This window comes from Meleagris gallopavo, chromosome 14, assembly GCF_905368555.1.
Source record: "Meleagris gallopavo chromosome 14, MGAL_WU_HG_1.1, whole genome shotgun sequence".
NCBI classification, from domain to species: domain Eukaryota; kingdom Metazoa; phylum Chordata; class Aves; order Galliformes; family Phasianidae; genus Meleagris; species Meleagris gallopavo.
Genome location: NC_139417.1, coordinates 1,424,987 through 1,448,279, shown reverse-complemented (window position 1 = coordinate 1,448,279; position 23,293 = coordinate 1,424,987). Strand labels below are relative to the sequence as shown.

The window sequence follows — 23,293 nt, the reverse complement described above, 5'->3', positions numbered from 1 at the left end:
AAATAAACAGTGTTTATCCATTTAGCCATGTCTGAGAAAGTGGACAGCATCCCCTCTGCCAGCAGCTTAACTGTGTGTTTACATGACTTATATTAGCTCAGCAGAAAGGAAAAGAAGCCTGTTTTGCTTATTTTGCAGAATGTATCTCATTGGTCAGAACCCAATTGGTCTAATAACAATTCAACCAAGAAATACAAACAGGCACTGAGAGAGAGCTATTAACTGGTTCTGAATATAGCCCTGTGCATTTGTGGTTTCTGTTCTCTCTGCATAAGGCTGTGTGCATTCCTTACGTGTCTTAATTGTTTAAATGCTAATCCAGAGCCTCGGAGCCTCATAAATAATGCAAAAAAAGGACACACACTCACCTGCTGTCCAAACGGACCTGCACCAGGGGCTGGAGTGCCTACCATGGGGGACACGTTTTGGCCTATAACACCTATATTCCAAAATATACAACGATTAGTCTTACTTCAGAGCAGAGAGAAATACCGCTTTGGTCTTCTGCAGTGCAAATTTATACTTTGAAATCATTGCTTAAAGCTAATTTGGGAACATTCTAATATCCCACTCTCCCACAATAAAGAACGCTTTGGAATTTTCTCAATGAAAAAAAAAGAAAAAGAAAAAAAAGGCACCAGAACAACTACCCAGCATTGATGTGTGGCCTGCTGAATTTCATTTAGCTACAGAAATGCAAAGTCCTTTCTTTCCTCCTTTACCCAGTGTGGCCTGACTACATCATTTCCTTCATTATACCTCTGGCTTGACACAATCCTCCTGAAATCCTCATAAAGGGAAAAGCTGATTTGCTTTAGCAACACTGAATATTTCCTGGTTTTTAGTGGTATAAAATACAACTGCGGCAGGAAGAAAGCCAAGCCACTGCATAAATTCTGTATGTAAGTATATACATAGATAAGATGCCACTTACAGGTTCAGCTTAAATAGTCTCATATGAGAGACAGAAAAATATTTGAAAACCAAAGCCACAAAGGCAGGTTAGCTTTTTCCCCAGTTTTTCCTACGAAGAGGCTTTTCCCTACTGCATGCCGTGCAGCAGATACCTCCCACATACAAATCACAATGTGCAGTTCCTGCTATTTGATGTACATAAAAAAGTCATGCGTGTTGCTGCTTTTCTTCATGCCATTTTTTTTTTTAATTCCTTCATTTAAAGCTGCAAAATAACAAAGAGTCTTCCTAAGGCTTGGATTTTGCAGGCAGATTTCTGTGTCAGTGACCAGAAGACGTGTCATTTTGCATGCTAAAGCACATATCACATTAATTTTCCATTTGATTACAACCCCCTATCTTAAATGCATCTGTACTAAGTCAGACGGTGGGAAAAACACTGACAATGCAAGCTGTGGGATATAGCAGTGATCTTCGTTTTGGTATGAAGTGAATAGGTTTGGAGGGGGCACCCTCACCTGCCCAGCAGCACAGCCTCACCCTGAGCCCACCCGGCCCCATCTAACACATGGGACCACATCCCACGTGCTCCTCCATCCCTGGCACTGCTTTGCTCACACACACAGCCCAGCTGGAAACACTGCATTGTCCCAGAGTCACCTCCAAACATTTGTATGCTGCAGCTGTGTGCTTCCAGGTCAGCGCTGCGGTGAGTTGCAGGCAAGCTCAGACACACAGCACTTCTGCTCTATGTGGATTTATGGTGAATCTTGCCTACTGGTGAAGATGCGAGCTAACACTGACGGATTGAAAAAAACAAACAAAAGCAAGCAAACAACATCCAACCATCACAGCAATCTGCAGACAGACACAGCCCCAACCAAAAGCAGCTGCAAAGGGGGCAGGGAGACAAACAGAGCACTTCTGCCCACAGCTTGTTTAACTGCTGAATGGATGGGATGCACATCTCTAATAGCCACTTGAGTTATCAGAGGTAACTACTGGAAGAACCCACAGACAACAGAATGAGAGGGCAGGCGAGTGTATTTTCCCCACAAAACGGCATTATTGGCATCAACACCAGAAAGTTTGGTATGATTTGTTCAGCCTTACCTGTCAACAACAGGGTGGCAAGAAAATAGCAAATGTGTAGTAAGCATACTTTCAAAAAAGAAGAATTTGGTCACAGTAGCATAGCCAGTTTAGCTCCGAAAAGTTTCCAGTTCCAGCTACAAGGCACAGTCTGCACACTGTTTTATAAGTAACATACAATGGAGCACAGCAGCCAAGGGGTCTGATGCAGCTGGGTGCATCGAAGTGCAGCCGGAATGCTCGTCAGCTAACACACTTCTTACTGAAGCTCAGTAAGAAATGAGAGCAATACATTTCATTTCAAATTCAATTATTTCACTTTAATGTGGAGAGGGTGGCAGAGTGCTCTTCAAATGAGCAGGGATATGAACGGGCTGACTGCCATTCCTCAGACCTTTGATAAGCTCGTGCCATTCTCAGGTCTGTTTTGGCTGGTGCAAAACCACTGCTGGAGCAGCCCCACATTTCTCCAGTGGCCTTTTGCTGTTCCTTTATTGGATGTGTATCCTACCAATGTAATCACTTTGCACGCACCCCCTGTATTCATCTGTGCTGCAGTTAAACAAACCTGCAACTGTGCTAGGATCAAAACAAGCCACAGATAACTCCTGTAACACCCAGTTAAACAGCAAGTACATGACAATGAAACACAGAGCGAATGAGGATGAGTTCTTACCGGGCGGTGGGATGCCTGGGATGCCTGGCATACCTGGCGGGAGTTGGTGGGGTGGGGGCACCCCTGGGTGAAGTGGCTGCATGCTGCCCATGCTAACAATGCCATCAACTGGGCCCTGCAAAGGTGGCAGCACCGGTGGATAGCCACTTATCATGCCTTGAAGGACACAACAAATTTCAAACATGCATCAATGACATGCAATATGATCTATACAGTAAATCATGCACTATCCACAAAAAATAAAATGAAATCGAAAGCACCCTTAGTAGAGCAAGACGAGACTACAATTAGTATCTCGCAAAAATGAAATCAAGTTATCGATATGAAACACTGCACTGTTGATGAATTAGTGTTTAGTGTATTCGTACGCTTCTCGTGGGGGCAATAAATGCCGAATACTGGGACATGTTAACACAAGGGATAAATTCAGCCACAATTAAATGTTACTAACAAGCGATTTTAACACAGCTTAAAGCTCTGCCATCTGCAGACAGGTTACAAACACGACACTAACTACACGAGCCTTGCACACAGCCCTGGCCTGGGGGCTGGCTCGGAGACCTGGCCAGAAAAAATAAAGATCTACACGTTTTTCTGCAGTGAATATGCAAAATTTACACTTAAAAGTCCTGGGACATTCATATACTTAAAATCAAAGGCAGTGACAGGGATGACTGTTCTTATACCATTTTCAGTAGAAATCAAGGAAATCACTACAACGTGAGGCCGGAGAGCACTGGCTGTGCTGGGCTGCAGGGACCTGCACTCACAGCACTTGACTGAAGGTAAAAGAGCTGACAAGGGACTCATCCGGCCCCTGGCTGAGTATCATATCGTATCCCACCGCTCTCAAAGCATCTTAATAGGGAACACAAAGATACTGCACTGCTGCTCATAATTTTGTTTTTCAGCACCTGAGGAGGAAGACTTAAGGGCTCATTCCGGTTTTGACTCAGGTTCACTGCTATCCTTTAAGTGAACCTAGATAATGTAGGTATGCTAGCTGCTAGAACTTAAACTTGCCTATTTTCTTGCTTGTTTTCTATGCTTTTAAATCAGAGAAACAAGGAAAGGTGTTGGAAAGGCAATAAAAAGATTGAGAGGGGACAGAAGCAAGTCTAAAGAAGAAAGGTAAGTTTAGAAATGAGAACTGCTGAGCCTTCTGTAACCTGCTCCAAGCAATCACTTACAAAGTCTTTGCCACATTCCAAGTAACTCACAAAAGAAACTTTCAAAGCAGAGATTTCTGGAATAAAAATGTCAATAAAAATCAACATCAGCTCTGACTGAACATTTTTCATCAGCAAAGCTGTCGTGAGCTCAAGATCCAAGCAACTTGAGTGGCTCCAACATGTAAGCCAGATTTGTCACCTGCTCAGCAAGGGTGACAAAGGTGAGAAACCTGCAGTTCCAAAGCCTGACGTGGAACAAAGAATTGATCTCCAAACATTCATTTTCTTTGAATACACAGACACCCAGACTGACACTCAGTAAATTGATTTTGGATAGCTATTTCATATATCTAGAAGCTTCTCTGTTCCACCTTATCAATACAGTGCAATCTGTACTGCTAATGGGAGAAGTAAAAGAAGAAAGGACAAAAGCATCCCTGGAATAATGTGCTTTTACTGTAGCTACTGCCTGGTACTTGCACTGCACCCCACGCTGCAGTCCCACCATCAGTGCACCTATGTATGCTTCTGAAGCTTTTAAAGAGAAGAAGAAAAAAAACAAAACCCACAAAAAAAAAAAGAAATACAAAACAAAACCAACTTTCCAATGAAACAAACCCATCTTTGTCCATCACAAAAGCTCATTCCTGCATTTCCAAACAAAATACTGAGCAGCTGATCAGATTAATGACATTGTAGAAAAGTCTCCATAGGAAATCTGTTTTTTTAGCTCATCACAAGGTTATACAAACAGCCACTGTCATACCTCACGTACAAATTAACACTTTAATTTTAAACTACTAAACCTGGGTGAACTATTTTCAGCTCCTACCGCTGTGATTTACTGCCTTTCAACATACTCTTCCTCCCATTTCTTTGAAATGTAACAATGTGAGATTAAAAAAACTATTGTAGCTCCTAAATGTAAAAGCAACTATAGCAGTGTGTGCTGAGAGAAATGCATCTCAGAAGGCATCATGATTTCTTGCACCTGTGGACCATAAAAAAAAGATGAAAAAGATCTCTGAAACAGAGAAAAGCAACTGTGACTTAAAGATGGGCTTAAAACTGTGACTTTCAGTGACTCAAGGATGGAGGAAAGTTTGAAAAGTCTGCATGGAATAAGGCACTTCCAAGTAAGACTTGTGGAAACCAAAAGAGGAAAGACTGCAAATGGGACAAAACCAGCAAGAGTTTATAAAGATCCATTTGGTCATCCTCTAAATGAAGTATTTCACAATGGCTGAGTAAAGAGACTTCAACTTCTAAGTGCTTGAACTGTAAGATGATGGCCTTGAACAGACACGTGCTTTTTGAGGAGGCTGCTGCAGGATGGCAGGGAGCACGCATAGCTGGAAATGTGACAATAGGAAAAAGCAGGAACCAAACCAAAAAAAAAAAAACAACAACCATGAGATGATGACGTTTCTAGTCATCGCCACCTCCTCTAGATCAAAGATTACTCACAAAGATGACCAGCACTGGAGCTAGTTTTCCTTTTTTCTTTTTTTTTGAAATATATGCACACACACACAAATACCACTGCAAGACAAAAAATCTGAAAGGTGTTCAAAGAACAAAGGTGGTTTTTTTATATTTTATTTTTTTTAAAGCAAAAAAGAAATATCAGTATAAACAAATGCTTTTGTAACCTGGAGGTGGTAAACTACATAAGAGATATGCCTTCAGCCTAAGCATCCCTCCAACCAATGCACTGAAAAAGGATTTAGAAACCAGGATGAAAAATACTTCAGGCCATCAGTTCTAAGTATGGCCACAGCCTGCAAGGCGGGAAAGAAAAAGAACAGAAGGATAAATGGAATAATTTGAATGCCTTAAGTTAAAAAAACAACAACCAAGAACTCACAAACCAAACCAAACCACACAACAAAAAGAAAACAAAAAACTAGTCATTCATCTAACTATTCACTTTTACCTAACTCAGGACTATTTCAACCTTGACCGATGCTACCCAATTGCTCCTAATCAGAAATGGGAGAAGAAAAGCGACCCATCAGGTCAGACCTAATCCATCCTCTCGCAGATGTAAAGCTGATTCTCATAAAAGAACTTCCAGTGGACTATGCAGTCTTCACGTATGACCTGGACATCCTTATTCTGAACACACTGCCTACGAAATCAACTTGGAGTATGACTGGCAACAAGAAAAAAAAACCCAACAACGGGAACCACGTAGAAGAGTTCTCAAAACTCAGGTCTGTTCTGCAAATCACCCGATAAAAACCAGCAGTGTTGACATGTCGTACTTGGTTTTGCAATGACTCTAGAACCTAGCCAGCTGCACTTATGTCTAATCACAATTCTGGAGTTTCGATTTTAAATTTGGTTTGGGTTTTGTCTCGCCTCTCACATCCCGACAATAAAAACAAGTCCTCTGTCTCCTCCTGAACCACCTCCACTGATGCTGCTTACACTCAAAGAGTATTCAGCTCCCAGCATCACTGCTGCAGCAAGAATAAACGTGACTTCTGCAAAGTAGGGCCAATAAACATAAGTGCATACAAACAGCACAGGCCTGCCACACAAGGAGGAGGCTTCTCCCCTGCGTTTCCACCAGAACACTCACTACTGGAGCAGGGCACTGGGGCTGCCACCCTGCTGCTGCAGATACGCATATTCACCGTGAAGGAAGACTGAAGAGGCTGAGCGTTTTCCTCCGTAAGAACAAAGTGACCCAAGAGTGTGTTCAGTTATGAAGGGGGTTGATACAGTGGATGAGGAAAAATGGTCGTAGCTCCTACGTTTTACCTGCAACGGGTGTCAACTGCTGATTGAGCATCCCCATTGGTGTTGGTGGCGGCACCACCCCCATAAGAGCCCCGACAGGAGTGCCTGCCCGGGGGGAGGGATTCTGCTGCTGTGCTGCTCGCTCTCTCTCCTGCTGCTCAGCAACTTTAGCTGCCCGCTCTGTAAAAGTATTTTAGATTTTCAGTTCTGTTTTGTAACCCAGAGTTTCAAAATATTATCTGTTCATTAAAAAGGTCTAGTCAAACACTGGCATACTTTAGTAAAATAGAAAGTAGAACAGATGAATCTTTGTAACCAGCATATGATTTGATTTCATGTGGCTGCAGCTAAGACTTTTAGAGAACCTTGAATGAAAAATATTCCACAAAGTTTTATCTTTTTCTTAAAAAATAATAATAATAATAAAAATAATAAAATAAAAATTTTAAAGGAACAAATTGGATAACAACACCAGTGTTACCAATGTGAAGCAGCAGTCCAGCAGTAGGCCAAGTCTGCACCAGGACAACATGGCAAAGCCTTCCCTCTTTGGACACCACTGGCTCAGCTGGACCAGCTTCAGTCAGCACCCTGCCTGCCAGCCGTGCCCTGGAGCAAGGTGCAAATAGCATCCAGCAGTGCCAGTGGCCCATTTCTTTTTGTGCTCCCCACTGCTGTTTCATTGGTGGTGGTTTTGCTGTTGTTGTTGTGTTTGTTTTGTTTTTTTGTTGTTTTACTGAGATAGTTGAAAAATGGTGGCAAAGTTGGGAAGCATTTGCAAAGTTTTCTTAGAGTAGATAGGTTCAAGCAGCAGTTTGATGAACCAAAAATATTTTCTCTGCCTCTGTCATTTTCCCCATTTTTGTTCCCTCTGAGGTTTTTTTATTTTATTTTTCCTGAAGATGTCTAACTCACACTGAGCTGCTCACTGGAGGTCATGTGGGTCCCTTGTATGATTTATCTCAATCGAGTTTCTCACCATGACTGCGGGAACAAAAGATCTACTGCAGGGGAATCTGACCAGAGGACAATTTTATATTAAGGGAAGGGCAAAGGGTCATGGGAAGAAGAAAGAAAGAAAGAAAAAAAAAAACACCATAACAAAAGAGAACCAAAAAACAACCCCAAGCAAACAAAAAAGAAGGTATACCGAATGCCCACTGAAGGTGCTTCTGGAGCATGCAAGTTGTTGGTTGTTCACTCTGAACATCATCTCTTACTGACGCAATGAGGAACAACAAAGGATAAATGAATGCAGCATACATCTCCAGCAAATGTTAACAACAGTGACTGCAGGGCTGGAAGTTCTCTTGCAGTTGGTGAAAGATGAGAACTGTCACTAAAACAGCAACCAAGGTCCTCAGTCAAACAAGGCTAAAAAGTTCATCAAGGAGATCACGTTATACATGCATCCTGCCAAGGCTACTGAGTTCTTTCAAGTATGTGTCTGCAAATGTTCACCATGCATTGGTGTCCCGGAGGACCTGTGCAACACCTAGCACTACTGCCATGCACTGTAAGACCGGTTTCATTTCCAAAGGCATTTCCTTCCTTTTCACTTGTGTCATTTCAGAAAGAGATGACGACGCACAGGAACTCACTACAGGCAACTCACATGTGACTGACCACAAAATACATGAGACATTTAAAGGTAGATCCTGAAGTAGAAAATGGAGATAATCATCTTAAGAGTACAGCAAGCATTTAGAGAAAAGATGAAGTAGCTGCTCTGCCTCTCAACTACTCTTGGCCAGTTAGAATGACAGTCAGACAAAAGCAAAAGTTTTATAGACACTTTGATGAATGAGAGATTCTTGTTAAGCATTCAGTTTTATCAGATTTTGGAGTGCTGAGCCTCTAAGAATGTGACGTAGGACAACATTCAAGTTTTACCTGGTCTGTCCCTGCTGTGTCTACCACTGAACTAACAGATGGAACAATATTGCCAGAGGGAACTTAAGAGAGGTCTGAAAGTTTGGCCTGGAGCATTCACCTTCACACTCACATCATTCAGGCTAGGACTTGAAATCATTCTAACGCCATTTCCAATGCATCTCAAGAGACAGGAGAGAGACATTCTGCTTTGAACAGACCTCTCCTTAAGACAAGCCTTGGCCTCAAACCCCACATATTCTTTTATATTAAGGAGTTCTCACGGTGCAGTTAGCCATGCAGGCACTTCCAATGCAGCCTGTTCTTTATTTGACTACTGCTAAAGAACAGCCATCACTCTGCACATACACTAAATGAAATTTTCAGTAGATCAAAATGGATCAAAAATGCAAACTGCTTTCCCAGCAGACCATGGAAAGGCACTTTACTATTGAAATGACAAACCATATCTGCTCCCTACTCTCTGCCCACCCTGGAGTGCATGCATTTCACACTCACAGTGGAAGGAGCAGAGTCTCTCTCCTTTCATGCACAGGAGTAAGCAAAGAGTTTGGACTCTAAGGAACTCCATCCCAACCCCTCAAAACCAAATAAAAGCAAGCCTGTCCCTGGGCAGACAAGAAGTCAGAGAAACTGCAATTCAAAACTCAAAAGCTTCGGAAAAAAACATAAGGAGGAAGGCTGCAATGGAAGCACTTGGGCTTACACAAAGGACAGACGCTGTTCTGCTGTCACATTACAGTGGAAGCGTGAGCACCAAGCAGCTCTAAGCTAGAAGTGAGGACATGCCAGCCATCCTACTGCTTGGGCAAGGCTGCAGGGAGGGACCTGGCAATAAAATACATCAGACGCACCTAGAATGGTGAAATAGGAGACTACAACAGGAAAAAAGTAAGACCATAGTACTTTCACATACGGCATTACCACATCCCTTGACAACATTTGCAAAGGAAACTCGCATGCAGTCCTGCTGTATTACCCTCCAGCACTTCAGAAAGGACTGAGGAGGCTGAGGGTGTGAAGTGACAGCACACAAACTTCTAGTCTGAGGATCAAAGCGTACTATAAACTGTAAGCATGTAAAAAAACCTAATCAAATCTCACCTTTTAAAAGTAATATTATAGCTTAATTGAGCAATACCTTCCTAGGGTGTTGAAACTTCCCTACCCAAAGTAGTATCTTCTCCCAATAAAATTGCAACAGTTGCTTAAAAACTGAGCTTTCTATTAGAAATGCTGAGACATTGCTAACTAGAATAATTGGATGTCAAGCCATTGTATTAGACTTGATAGGGCCTGCTGTTAAGGATCAACTGTATTTTGATTTTGATCAAATAAAGTTGACACAGTAAGCATTGTCAGTGAGGAAGGAGAGGATGAAGGAGAGGACAAAGGAGAGGATGGAGAGGACAAAGAAGGAGAGGATGAAGGAGAGAACGGACTTTCTAAAGTAAATCTCACCCCTATGAAATTTATTGGTATAAGGTTTCAAAATCTCTCAGCAAAATCAGTTACAACAGTTGATTAATACTGAGACTGAATAACAGGTCATATTTACAGTACTGCAATTGAATCTATACCTCTTTTTCTTTCTTTTTTTTTTTTTTTAAAACCAGAGCTCTTTCAGACTCTCAGTACAGTTAATTGAACAACTTTTTCCCACTCCTCTGTAAGCTTTCTTACCTGGCACTACAGCTCCAAAGAGCTTCTTGTCCAAAGATCCCTTTCTTGCAGCCCCCTCGAAAGTCCTCCCATATGGAAACTTTTACAAGCTGTGTTTTCAGCTGACAAGGGCACTGAGCCCTTTTGCTCCTCATTTCTTTAACCTTGGCTCATTTGATTATTTGTGGCAAAGATATCTAAATTATCAGTTGTGCACTACACAATTTAAGCCTGTTCTTTGCTCCTCTTCAGTCATCTCTCAATATGACTTCTCTTTAAGGTACGTCCAGAACACAAATGTAACTACACTCAGAGGGCAGTGAGGCCCTGGCACTGGTGCCCAGAGAAGCTGTGGGTGCCCCAGTGCTGGAGATGCTTAAGGCCTGGTTGGATGGGGCCATGGGCAGCCTGAGCTGGTGGGGGCAGCCAGCCCACAGCATGGGGATTGGATCTAAACGACTGTGAAGGTCTCTTCCAACACAAGCCATCCTATGATAACTATGATTTCTACAATTCTATGACATTCTGTGATTCTATGATAACCATCTTCTTTTATAAAACCGGTCATCCGAGTAACAGTAATGAACATGTTCAGAGAGAAAAAGTAGAAAAAAAAAGTTTAACATTTTATATTTTATTTACCTTCATATTCTGCTTTCTTTGTTGCTTCCAGGTTTCTCCATTCAGTTCCTACAAGCCTGCTGAGCTCTCCAAAGGAGTAGTCTGGGTGCTGAGCTTTAATCACAGCTCTCATCTCACTGCTAAATAAGATGTAACCACTCATGTTGATCTTCCTTTTTGATCCCTCCTTCTTGGTGCTGCCCTTAACAGACTTGGGAGTGGACTGTGAGAAAAAGCAGTTATGACCACAAGTACACAACAGAGAAGTTTCTTAACATTAAAAAAAGTAAAAGCTGTAGGAAAGTAGCATGTAAAAATATCCCCACTTTTCTCTCTCCTGTACGAGGGCCAGCCAACCTTACAGCCTCTCAAGAGAGACTGCACTTCCCAGGCAGTGACAAGAACACACGCATTTACAGAAAACACTCAAGTGGGGAAAAAACCCACAATAACAACAAAAGCAAAAAGCAAAACACAACAACATGATGCTTTTTAACCCTTCCAGACATAAGGCCGACCTTATAGCTGCAGCTTCCAAAAGTGTGCAGTAACTCAGCACAGAACAATTGCTGTTAGCTGATTTCAAATTAACCCACAGGGCTCAGAAGTACTGAATAGCAAGCAACTATTTAGAAGGCAAAAAGAGGATACAAGCAATTGTACTAATTTCATGTCATCTATTTTGCTGTTCAGAAATACTGCCAACATGAGTCGAGTCGAACACTTTATTTGCCATCACGCATTTTATGGAATGGCTTTCATGTTTAATCCTGGGCCTTTGCAACTCTCATCTCCTTGGTGCCATCCCCTACTTTCACATTTCTGAGTGCTCTTAATTTTGCCTATCAAACTTTCCTTTCTACTGCTCCTCTCACATTTCCTAAATACCCATTTATCCCCGGAAATGAAAAATAGAGCCCAATTTCACTGTCACTGCACCAGGTTCACAGCCCTACCTGTTGATGGGTAACTAATCCTCTGTTCTACTAAAGATCTGTCTCCTTTGCTCTCATCATCCAGACTGCTCCTGCTGAGAGCTCTTTGACATCTCCAGCTATCAAAAAATTCAACCTACTCTGACAACCATCAAGATAACACCTGTCATTAGACACAGGAGATCATAACCCACCCACTCTCTGACCAATAAGGCCCAAAATGCTTCATCAGACCAAAACCTTCAAAAGGCTCTCCCCACGTCTTCAGCATTACAGATTTCTCACATTGTGAGCAGTACAATCATTTCCAAATATTTGCAGGGGAAAAATGTCTAATGCCTATCTCTCAGAGAAATGCAAAGCTTCAGCTACACCAAGACATTCTGAAAGTCTTGTTCATAATTTAAGCCATGAGGCATATTCTGAACTGAGGCATAGCAGTACGTTACTACAAACATCACTGCATTCATTTTCAAAAAGCCTCAATGTTTTCATTACAAACCTAAGGATAACACTTAGCTTTTAGGGAGGAATTCTTTAGATATGTCTCTATGATGGAGAAACAAAGAAAAACCCCACACAGTGCATGCAGAACATAACCTAGCTTCTCAGAAGTTCTCAGTACAGAAACAGGAAAATCCAGTTATACATTTGGAATATGTATTCCAAATCCACCACACCTGGTGGATAGGGAAAGGCTGTTGGCATAGTCTACCTAGAATTCAGCCAAGCCTTTGACACTGTCTCTCCCAGCATTCTTCTGCAGAAGCTGGCAGCCCATGGCTTGGACAGGTACATTCTTTGCTGGGTAAAGAACTGGCTGGAGGGCAGGGCCCAGAGAGTGGAGGTGAATGGAGTTAAAAATTCAATAGGTGATAGGTCATGAGTGGTGTATCCACACCTCGAGTGCTGTATTCAGTTTTGGGCCTCTCACTACATGAAAGACATTGAGGCCCTGGAGAATGTCCAGAGAAGAGCAACAAAGCTGGTGGGGTGTGGAGTGCAAGCTTTACGAGGAGCAGCTGAGGGACCTAGAATTATTCAGTCTGGAGAAGAGGCCCAGGGAAGACATTATCACTCCTACACTCCTTGAAAGGAGGCAAGATGGGGGTCAGTCTCTTCTCCCATGAAACTAGGGATAGGACAAGATGGAATGGTCTCGAGTTGCACCAGCGGAGACTCAGATTGGATATTAGGAAGAATTTCTTCTCAGAAAGAATGGTGAGGTATTGGAACAAGCTGTCCAGGGGAGCAGTGGATTGACTGTCCCTGAAGGTGTTCAAGGAAAGGGTAGATGTAGCACTTAGGAACATGGTTTAGTGAGCAGTATTGATGGCAAGTGGATGGTTGGACGAGATGATCTTAGAGATAGTTTCCAACCTTAATAACTGTAGGACTTGGCCTCTGCACTTAGACAGACACAAATATACCAGCCTGTTTTGCTTTATAATGCTTGCAATAGTGTATTAGTAACAGTCATGTTATTACACTTAAAGGGCAGGCCATCAGTTTGGGAGAGATAACAGGCCTTCCAATCAATTTTTAAGAATTCTGAATTCAATTCTTATGTTTTCCATTATTTTACATCGCTGTTATGACAATTTCTAACAGAATATTTTCCACTCAAGGCAGGTAACTGTTTTAGATGTGTTATGAGAAGAAATAAACCAGCACCCACGCCTACAACATTTCACAGCCACGTGATAAAGCAAAAACTAAAACTCCACCTTTTTTTTTCCTTCCCATTCTGCTTGCAACATTCACACATTGGTCAAGCTTGACTTGGCTTGACTCATTTAATTTTCGGGAGTAATATTTGCTTCTTTTGTTACCAGGAAAAAGGGGTAAAAACCATCAGGGTTTTAATAGTTGTTAGATAAATTGCATATGTTTAAGAGAACATAAAGCAAGCGTGTGCCTTTTACCTAGGAGCTCTGTTTAAAAGAACTTATTTTAAAAGGGACAGAAATAGAACAGATTACAATAGGTCAACAAAGACGGTTCATTTCTGTGCTGTGTGACTGTAATCACTCTGCCACAGTCATATTGTCCTTTGTGTAGCAGCTCAGACACAACGTCTTTTATTTTCCAAATCAGCAGCATCAGGAATCTCCCAGGGGCCCTTACGAATCGTTCTTTACTTTCAGCCTGCACTGCTATTTGACCCCTTTCAGTTTTTCTTACTTTCTTTTCCCACTTCAATTTCTAGGCTTCAGAGATCACATCTGGCTGAAGTATATACACACACATTGGATATTTCCACTGATTTCTCAACAGTTACCCTAGAAGTCCTGCAAGACAGTCTCATTACAAACAATTGTAAGAAATGTAGCTTTCAGTATGGCTTTTTAAAAAGACACTATATATTTGTTCTTCAATAAAACATCTCAAGGGATCTGAACAAAACAGCTATACTGGAAGACAGAAAGCAAAGGAGAGCAGAAGACAGTGAATGCTGCAAAAAGGCAGCGTGAGGAATTCTTTTATGTCCAGCGATTCCTACTTAAACTGCTTTCAGGAGCTGCAATGGTAACATTTTGATGCATAAGAAGCCACATTCCCCTCACCTACAACATTATATTAGTTAATACAGATTAACAACACAATATCTTTTTTTTTTTTTTTTAATCACTTAGCAAGAATTCTCATGCTACTTATGAATACAGCACTAAAAAAATAAGAGCAGAACAACACCTGCACTGAATGGATTTGGTGGTCTGCTCACACAGCAAAAAAAATCACAGACAAACCAAGGTAAAGCAATGAATTTCATCAATGTGTGTACGTGTGTGTCACATCCAAAGAGTTATTTCTACCCAGTGGTCACATCGTTTCTTCAACTGCCAATGAGGCTGTCACTTCAGAATTAGTATGACACAGCAGAAATCCAGACTGCTGGTTACAAACACATCCCAAACTCCCTCTTGTCCCCAGCACATCACTCCCACTGCCTTCTTAAGGCTGGCATTAACTTAAATGTGAGAATGTGATGAAACAGATACAATAATTTAATCCAGTTGCAAACAAATGCTTTTGGTTAGGTTAACTTGCAGATAAAGTTTCCCACTCTACTTCAATACTCAGTTACATAAATACCAGGCATATGGGCAGGTCTCCTGCCCATATATCAGCACATTAAAGTTTCTGCGATGCGCAGCAAGACATAAAAAGTTTTCATCACTTTTTTTCCCCTCTCAAGTTCTGATTTTCAAGTATGAATGGTAACTTAAAGGAGCGATCTTTTTTCCTTCAATAATGATGTTTCGTTTTTTAGAAAATGCTACATGTCATAACTCTAACACTCAAGTCTAGCTTTTTACAAAATGTAAGGAAAAGCTTAAAAATGGATGCTAGGTTACTTAAGTATTACAATTAAACTCTCGCATCCTAAGCTTGTATTTGATATAAATACCTATTATTTCATAAGAAGTGTCACAGAAAACCTACTAATGAAAAACAACATTGACATATACAAAACATTCCCTGCAAGATTTTCCTCAGCTGAATGATTTCCTTTAAAAATATTTTAACTGACTTAATTATTAGAATATGGATATCATATTGGACATGCTAAAACTGCTCTGTGTCATCACTCCACAGACTAGTAAGTCAAACTATAAATCTGTTCTGCAGATGTGATAAAACACTATTGCATTTTGTTTAATCGGGTTGAGGTAGGAGTGAGGAATATCAGCATTTAAAGATCCCTCAAGGAACATGTTTACCTGTGGTGGAGTATAAGGCATGATATCCAATTCACTGGATAACGGGGTCTGAAGCTGAGGCATAGAAGGTGTTTCAGTGATATCACCTTCCTCTTCTCCTATCTCTTCCATGTCCTCATCACCTCCTTCCAGCTCAGCAAATTTTGCTTCTAGCTGCTGGATTTTCTTCTCCAGAAGTGGAGATGGTTCCTTCTGAGGAACTATGGGTTTTCTGAAAGGCACAGGAGGAAGACAGAAGAAAGATGAGAATATGCTCATACTCAACAAGGCACAGCAAATATTTTGAAGAGAAAACCAACTTTTCTTGCTATATGACTGAATGTGGAAACAATGGTGACTCAGGATGTGCCAGTGTTTGTTTTCACAACATCAAGCAGAAATTATTTTGTGTCCATGGCCAGCGTTTCATTTGAGCCACTTACTTGCTTTTTTCCTTCTCAATTTGAGTTAGAAGGGGATTTCAATGCTGAAAATAGTTCATCTCTGCAACAGAATACAGTTAACACCACAACCTCCTTCATTTTTCTTTAATAATAAATTAATATATCAGTCTTCACCATCTTGGATGGGAGTCATTACCCATATTCAAGACTCATGTAGTTTAATAATATCCCAGATCATTTACTCATCTGATAAAATAACAACTTTACTAAATTCAGGAGAAGAAAATGTAATCATCTGCTGGCATTTAGACCATGAAAAGACTCACATTATTTGGACTTCTTCCCAAAACATCCTCTAAAAGACGCGTGACCAGTCAAATTCCATCCTCTCCTACAACTGACTTTTATATATGTGCTGGATCTGCCTGTAATGGAGTCAGTTTATATTGTGGCAACTTGCACAGTGCTGCCTGTTGGATTTGTGACCAAAACAGTGTTGATTAAAAAATAGATGTTTCAGTTCATGCTGAACAGTGTTGTCGCATTCTCAAAGATCTGATTTTTTTTTCACCCCACTCCACATCTTCAAAGTGAACAGGCTGGGAACAGGCAAAAAAGCTGTGTGGGGGGACAGGCAGGATAGCTGATCCCAACTGTTGACTAAAGGGATACAGAACCACAGAATGGTACTAGTTGAAAAGGACCTTAAAGATTCCAAGCTCTGACAGGGGCTAGAGACTCTGCCACTCACTAGAGATCTGGCTGCCTAGGGCCCTCCCAACCTGGCCTTAAACACCTCCATATTCAACTGAGTGAAATGAAGATGATGGATGTGGGGTTATGGCACTTGTCTTTCCATGAAACCACAGCTTGTGCTGAGGCCCTGTTTCCAGCAAGTAGCTAAACATCTGCCAGCCGACAGGAAATAGAGAATTCCTATTTTGCTTTGCTTGCATGCATAGCTTTGCATCAGTAACTATACTGCCTTTATATTAACAAAAGAGTGTTTCTTGCTTTTGCCCTTTTCATTCTCTCCTCCTGCTATGGGAAATGTGTAAGTGGCTGCATAGGGGCTCAGCTGCCGGGTGGGTCAACACACCACAATACAGAGTGCTGAGGAGATCTCCTCATTCCCATAACATTTTTACCTAAAATAGTAAATTTCATCATCGACAACTTTTGCAGACAGTGAAAATCTCTTGAGCCCCTTAAATTTCTTCATTTGTTTGTCGCTTTCGTTGTAGCGGCTCTCACATAGAAAAACATCATTTTCAGAAATTTCAGTTGGTCTGCAGCAGAGGAAGTCCTTGAACGACAGAACAGCACACTTTCCTGCAGAAATGAAAAGAGCTGGGTAAGAAGGCAGATCCTTTACAAAAAAGGGTGGAAGTTCACATTTTTGCTAGTCATGTAAGTATCAGCCCACTATTTGACCCAACTGTGGAAAAATGCATCAATTGACATCTCTGTTAAATAATGTCACTCATGAGAAACCTACACCAACTGAACACAGCTTTTGGATTGATTTTTTTTTTAAAGAACAACAAAAAAACATTAAAAGACTAACAAAAAAGCCATTGCTAATCTGTTAACAGTATTTAGCACAGCATCTGAATTACAGAATGAAGTACGTAACAGTCATCTTGTTCAACAAACCAAATATCAACCTCCTTCTGAGCTGACTTTCCAGGTACATATACTGGAATAATTACATTAATAAGCAAGAATAATGGGAGTTTTCTACTCTCTGACTTCAGATTTTTGTTTGCTTTTTTCTTTTAAATGTACAGAGCGCCCAGTGGATTTCAAGTTGCTAGGAATTACCCAAAATGCAAGACATAGGACAGGTCTCCTCCAAGTTACTCAGAAACACTTCCTTCTTGTAGAACATTTTAGTTGGTTCATGTTCAGTTTCTTCAGGATGGATGAAGATTGGACCAAAGAAATACGCAGCTCCATCTCGCACCCACATCTTTTCAATTCTGGAAAGAAAAACATATCACTGACATCAATGCAAGGCTATCCTTACTAAAGGAGTAAGCTAGATACACTGGGCTGTTCAGGAAGACTATGGGCACGAAATGAGTACTGAAGTGCAGCCTGTTCTGACTGTACAGCTGTCACTTTTTTTAACAGGCTGACACAATTCCACCTCAGCCTATTAAGAGCTTCTAACACAGTCTCATTCAGAAGATTTTTTTTCCCCATCCTCTTCTACACTTTTTTGCAATAATCCAGTCTTTTGCCCAGGGTATTTTTATAGACACAAACTGCAATAAAGAAGTGTTACCTACCTTCCTACCCGAGGTCGTACCAACCCATGCGATTTTATGAAGACGCAGTCCCCAACCTTAAGCCACATATCATTGTAACAGAGCTGCTCAAAGTAATGGCAACCAGGTTCCCCATTAGACATTTCTACTGGTACATCTTCTTTGTCCTGCAAAAGAAAATGCACTTAGAAACTTGTGGGACAACGGAAAACCAAACACAGTGATGCCAGGTGCAAGGAGAAGAGTATTTGCTCCACCTTTGTATCACCCACAATAGGCAACACACCAACTAGACAAGTAAAAGCAAAAATGAGGGGACTCAGAATTTAGAAAATGAAATATCCAAGCCATAGCTATCCCTCTATGTCTGTTGCAAGCCTTCCTATTTCATAACCAAAGCTGTACTTTTGCCAGTAATTCACAGATCCTTTTTTGTGCTATTACTATAAAGCTATAAACTTTGAAGCCTTATCTGTCTACTTTGATGCTTTGTTTTAAAGCACACTAAAACTTACAGAAGGCAAGAATTCAGTATTTGGTGAAGTTAAAAGAAACAAAAGTTTAATGACCATTCATCATAGCTGTACAAATGCTCCATGCTTTTAAAAACAGAGTCGTGCAGTTTGCTCTATTTTAATTTCTCCTTGGTGCCTCATGCCTCATTTGATTTTTCTGTTTGTTATTTCAGAAAGCCAATGAAAACACAGGATATCCCCTCAGTGTGTGTCAGGAAAAGACTTTATAAGCTTTCATCCTCTTGGTAGAAAGAATTTCTTCTTTTGTCATGAAGCAAATAAATACAGTAATACACACAAAGTGTATACTAAGTGACAATGCTGAACATTGCATTTTGAGGCTCTGCTAGACTACTCAGAATGTAAAATAGACTCTTCTCATTAACCCAAATTTATTAATATAAACAATTCAATTTAATGCAATTTAAAACAATTAAAAAAGTATATTTCTTTATAACCTTGAATACAATAAAATAAACAAATTTTCCTGGTAGGTTGGGCAGAAAAAAGTAGTTTGAAGATAAACTACTTGGTTGTAAAAAAAAAACACAAACAAGCCACAGTGTTTATTATGTACTGCTTACTGCTCCCTACTTATTAACATTTTTACTGAAAGACTACTTAAAAAAGCAGATCAGGAATCAATGTCAGTTGGAATTAGACTTTTAGATCCACTGATTCTCCAGGATTGCAACAATTTTTTTAGTAGAAATATTATTTTCTACTGAAGCAGAGAAGAAACATGGTCACAAGAAAGCATTTGTAAAACCTAGCAAATAGGTACACAACTCATTTTTTGCTTAGTCGGGCTATAATTTGTTTGTATCTATGTAATGAATGTAAAATAATTTTAAGCATGAATATTATATATATTTTTTCCCGTGGCTGGATGCTGAGAAACCTAAGTTGTGCAGGCTTAAACATTCATCATTCTTTATCTGTCAAACATTAACCTTTTCATCTTGCATACCTTTTCAAGATGAAGGATACTTTCTCCCACCTTACTGTCATCTAACGTATCAGAGTGTTTCTCCTCCTCTGCTTTGTCTGTATTAGCAAATACAGAAGCAACACGGACCACAGGTAGGGGCACATCTCGTGGGACAAATCTTACAGAGCTTACAGGCATAGTCCACAGTTTAATCTTTTTAAAAGATTTTGTCTTTGCGGAATAACGTGACTCACAGACGTACACATCCTCATCTCTGAAGTTTTCAGGACACAATTTAAAATATTCCTGCAGAATGAAGAGGATTACATTTTTCGGTGAAATATTTCAGCAACACACCCACACCCCAACATCCACCAGAGATACAGTGTACTCCCTTTCGTGTGCTCCAACCTTCTCTATGCATTTATCAGGAGCCTTTTCAGACTGACACAGCCTGTCTGCCAAGTTCTGCTCTTACAGTTTCAAGAACAATAGGGTATTAAACACGAGACAGATAGCAGAGACTTCATCTTCTTACCAAGACTGCACTCAAGGGGAGTCTCAAGTATCCTTCAGCCTTTATGATTTTACCTGCAATTTCTCTAATAGATTCTCTGAGAAATTCATTAGCTACTTATCTAATTCATAAGTGATTCCAAAAAGCAACCAGCACTGAAAATCAGTGTCACTTGGATGAACTACAGAGCTTACAAAGTAAACGAAAAACACAAACAGTACATGGGAGCAAATCCTCTTTAAAATTTTATCTCAGTATTAGTTAAATGCCTACAGATCAGAGTGCCTACACATCCTCAAGAAAATAGCACAGAGCATATTAAGTCAATAAACAAATTAGTCCAAAGAGTTTCTCACCTTAACAAACATGACCACACATTTACCCAAAATTTTGCTAACTGGAACTTTATTATAATAGTCACTTTTAAAAACCTCTTTCTCCAAGAACTTTCTTGTTGCAAGATGAAATGTTTCATTTGGTCGATAAAACCAACAGCCATATAGCCATTTCTCTCCTTTAAAAAAAGAAACAAAAAGAGAGGAAGAAAGGAAAAGATCTAAAAATGTGTATTCTCTAGTGCACCAAGAAGCAAAACAAACTGCAAACGGTTTCCTTTATCAGATAGCTACATAGTAATCAGCGAAGCAAATGTAACCAATTTAAAACAGAAAGATTCCTTAACTGCTTTAGGTAAAGAAAATTAGGTTTCTTAGAAATCCTGCAAACTTTTTTTCCCCCCAGAAGAATTAATTTCATCTTTATTTTGCTCAGATCTAGAGAATCGATCATTTACAGGAAACAGACTCTGCAACTTATTTATAGATATCTTTTACTTCCAGGCCTTCAAATGGCTTCCAACATTTGCAGTTATACATGTCCAACTTTGGTTCAGAAATTTCTATTGCCATCCTTCTGCACCTAAATTAGAAGAAGCTCAATCCACTTCAAAATGCCTATTTTCTGACACGCTGACAATTTGGGGATGAGCAGGGAAGAAGATCAAAAAAAGCATGTGTTGATCCAAAAACTTTCTATTCATAATTATTTTGGGACAGAGCAACTCAGAAACAAGAAAAAATACTCACCAGACCACATTTCTGCAAATCCAGTAATTAACACAAAAAAGGCTCAAATTTGAAGATGGAAATAGTAATAAGCTTCACTGTACTGCCTTTCTGTATGAAAAGCATCCTTACCAGCAGAATCTTCCCACAGCCTCTCAATACAGACTATGTGAGGCTGCAAGTTGGCTTCAGCAGGCTCCACATAGACATAGTCTCCTACGTGGTACATGCTGTTCTTGAAGCTGCAATCCTGGCTGTAGGTCCGATGCAAGCATGACAGCCCAGCTGAGCCAGAAGAGTCTTCACTCTTTTCAGCTTCTGTTTTCAAGAACAGGTGGAAAACAAACATTACTAATTCTACATTTTACATGTTAGCCATGATTTCTGATGTGAACACTTTCACCCTTTGCTTGATGCTGAATAACTCATGAAGAACAACAAAAGAATGTCCTACAGAACAAGAGAGGACTCTAAAAATCAAACTATCGACTTCTTAATTCCATGATTTAGGAATTATGTTTCCTGGATAAGTTTTGTTCAGTGAATTATTTTAAAATTGTAATGAAAACAATTACCTATAAAACAGTATTTTTGTTAGTATTGCTGACCATAACATGTATGCAAGAGCAAGTAAACGTGAAGAAAAGCAGATGGCTGCAAGCAGGTGAATGACCACAAATTGGTAATGCTTGTTGGCTACGAGTGTACTGTTGAGCAGGCATTGAGCTCTCCTCTCTGGTGAGGGAACAGCACAGAGCTGCTGTGTGAGGGGAGGCTCAGGTGAGAGTTAGGGAAAAGTTCAGCACCAGGTGGTGCTGGGCCCCCCTCAGGGCAGTGGTCACAACCCCAAGCTGCCAGAGCTCAAGAAGCACTTGGACACTGCTCTCAGATATAGGATTTGGATTTCAGGTGGTCCTGTGTGGAGGCTGGAGCTGCACTTGATGATCCTTGTGGGTCCTTTTCTGCTTTGGATACTCTAAGATAGATGACTAAACAGAACCACCTGAGTTTTACTGAGCCCTTCAGGTGAGGAAAGATAAACACTGACAAGACTGACCTCAAAAGCCCTCAGAAAGGCATGTATTGCTTTCTTTGTTTTTTTCTTAATTCTCAGTGGAAGACCAAAAAAGGGTATTAACAGCTGCTGTTCCCTTATGGTACTGAGCTAGTTGGTGCTGACCTTAGTGCCACGTGGGAAGACAAACTGTCAGAAAGACAACTGAAGGACAAGGAACTAACAGCCCTGCTCATATCTGTGGAACGGAACAGGTAGAGAGCTGTGTTGAGTCCCCAGTGACATGCTCCACCAGCCACTATAAGTGCAGGAAATGTGAAACAAAAGATCTTCACAGTAGGTATCTTGCCCCATGAAAGCTTAAGGCTTTTTTCCTCTTCATACTCACAGCAGCCAAATAAGAAATGCAAGAGGCTTACTTTGATGCCATCTCATTAGTAACAAGAAAGTATGATCAGAGATAACACCTTCAGCATATCAAGAAAAATTATATTTACCCAAAAGTAAATGACTCAAAGGTCCATTGGAACAGTCATTGCTAACTTTATTATCAGCTACAATGAAAACTACCCTATTATTTTCTTTTGTAATATCACTGGAATAAGACTGCTGTTTCCTCAGTGTGTTCTATTAAAGAGTTTACTTAGGGTCAGTATCTACATCTCTCTCTGTTTCAAAGCCATGTGGCCCAGCTGATAAGGATCAAAATAAAATAAATCTCTCATCACCTTAAAATATAACCCTCAGTAAGTGAAGCTGCAGCAACAGCAGAGCATACACGATACACATAGGTATATTTCTCAGTACATTTAATACCAATGAAAAGAAAATAGCTACCTCTTTTCTCCTCCTCTCTTTTGAGTTTATCCTCCTCTATTTCTTTGGGTAGCTTTTCCTTCTTCTCTTTTTCTACATCATTGTGAAGGTGCTTGGTGGTATAACTGAGAGCAGGCGACAGAAGAATCTCTCCATTTTTACAAAGTTCATCTCGAATTTTAATGAAGAACTGCTGAAGTTCAACTGCATCCTCATAAATCTCTGAATCCGTCCTGTACAAAAGCAGGTGCAATACAGCATGGCAGAAACATACTTTGTGCAGTCAAACAGGATCTTAAACACACACACACACACACACACACACACACACACACAGCCA

General features: G+C 40.5%; 1 protein-coding gene across 7 annotated transcripts in view; it reads right to left on the bottom strand.

Moving 5' to 3' along the window:
• Positions 1-23,293, bottom strand: part of PBRM1 (polybromo 1) — a 61,392-nt gene that overhangs the window by 4,469 nt on the left and 33,630 nt on the right. For 3 of the 7 annotated variants that reach the window (XM_085235863.1, XM_085235864.1, XM_010718267.2), the window contains 11 exons: positions 22,975-23,186; positions 21,255-21,440; positions 20,415-20,572; positions 19,581-19,847; positions 18,117-18,262; positions 17,647-17,804; positions 16,971-17,154; positions 15,440-15,650; positions 10,801-11,002; positions 2,684-2,839; positions 369-439 (listed from right to left, as the gene is read on the bottom strand). In XM_085235863.1, coding sequence (XP_085091989.1) covers positions 369-439; positions 2,684-2,839; positions 10,801-11,002; positions 15,440-15,650; positions 16,971-17,154; positions 17,647-17,804; positions 18,117-18,262; positions 19,581-19,847; positions 20,415-20,572; positions 21,255-21,440; positions 22,975-23,186 — 1,951 coding nt within the window. Of the gene's footprint in view, positions 1-368; positions 440-2,683; positions 2,840-6,624; positions 6,784-7,197; positions 7,943-10,800; positions 11,003-15,439; positions 15,651-16,970; positions 17,155-17,646; positions 17,805-18,116; positions 18,263-19,580; positions 19,848-20,414; positions 20,573-21,254; positions 21,441-22,974; positions 23,187-23,293 lie in introns of those variants that run through there. The other 4 variants (XM_019619995.2, XR_014886371.1, XM_085235865.1 and 1 more) reach the window with 4 other exon arrangements.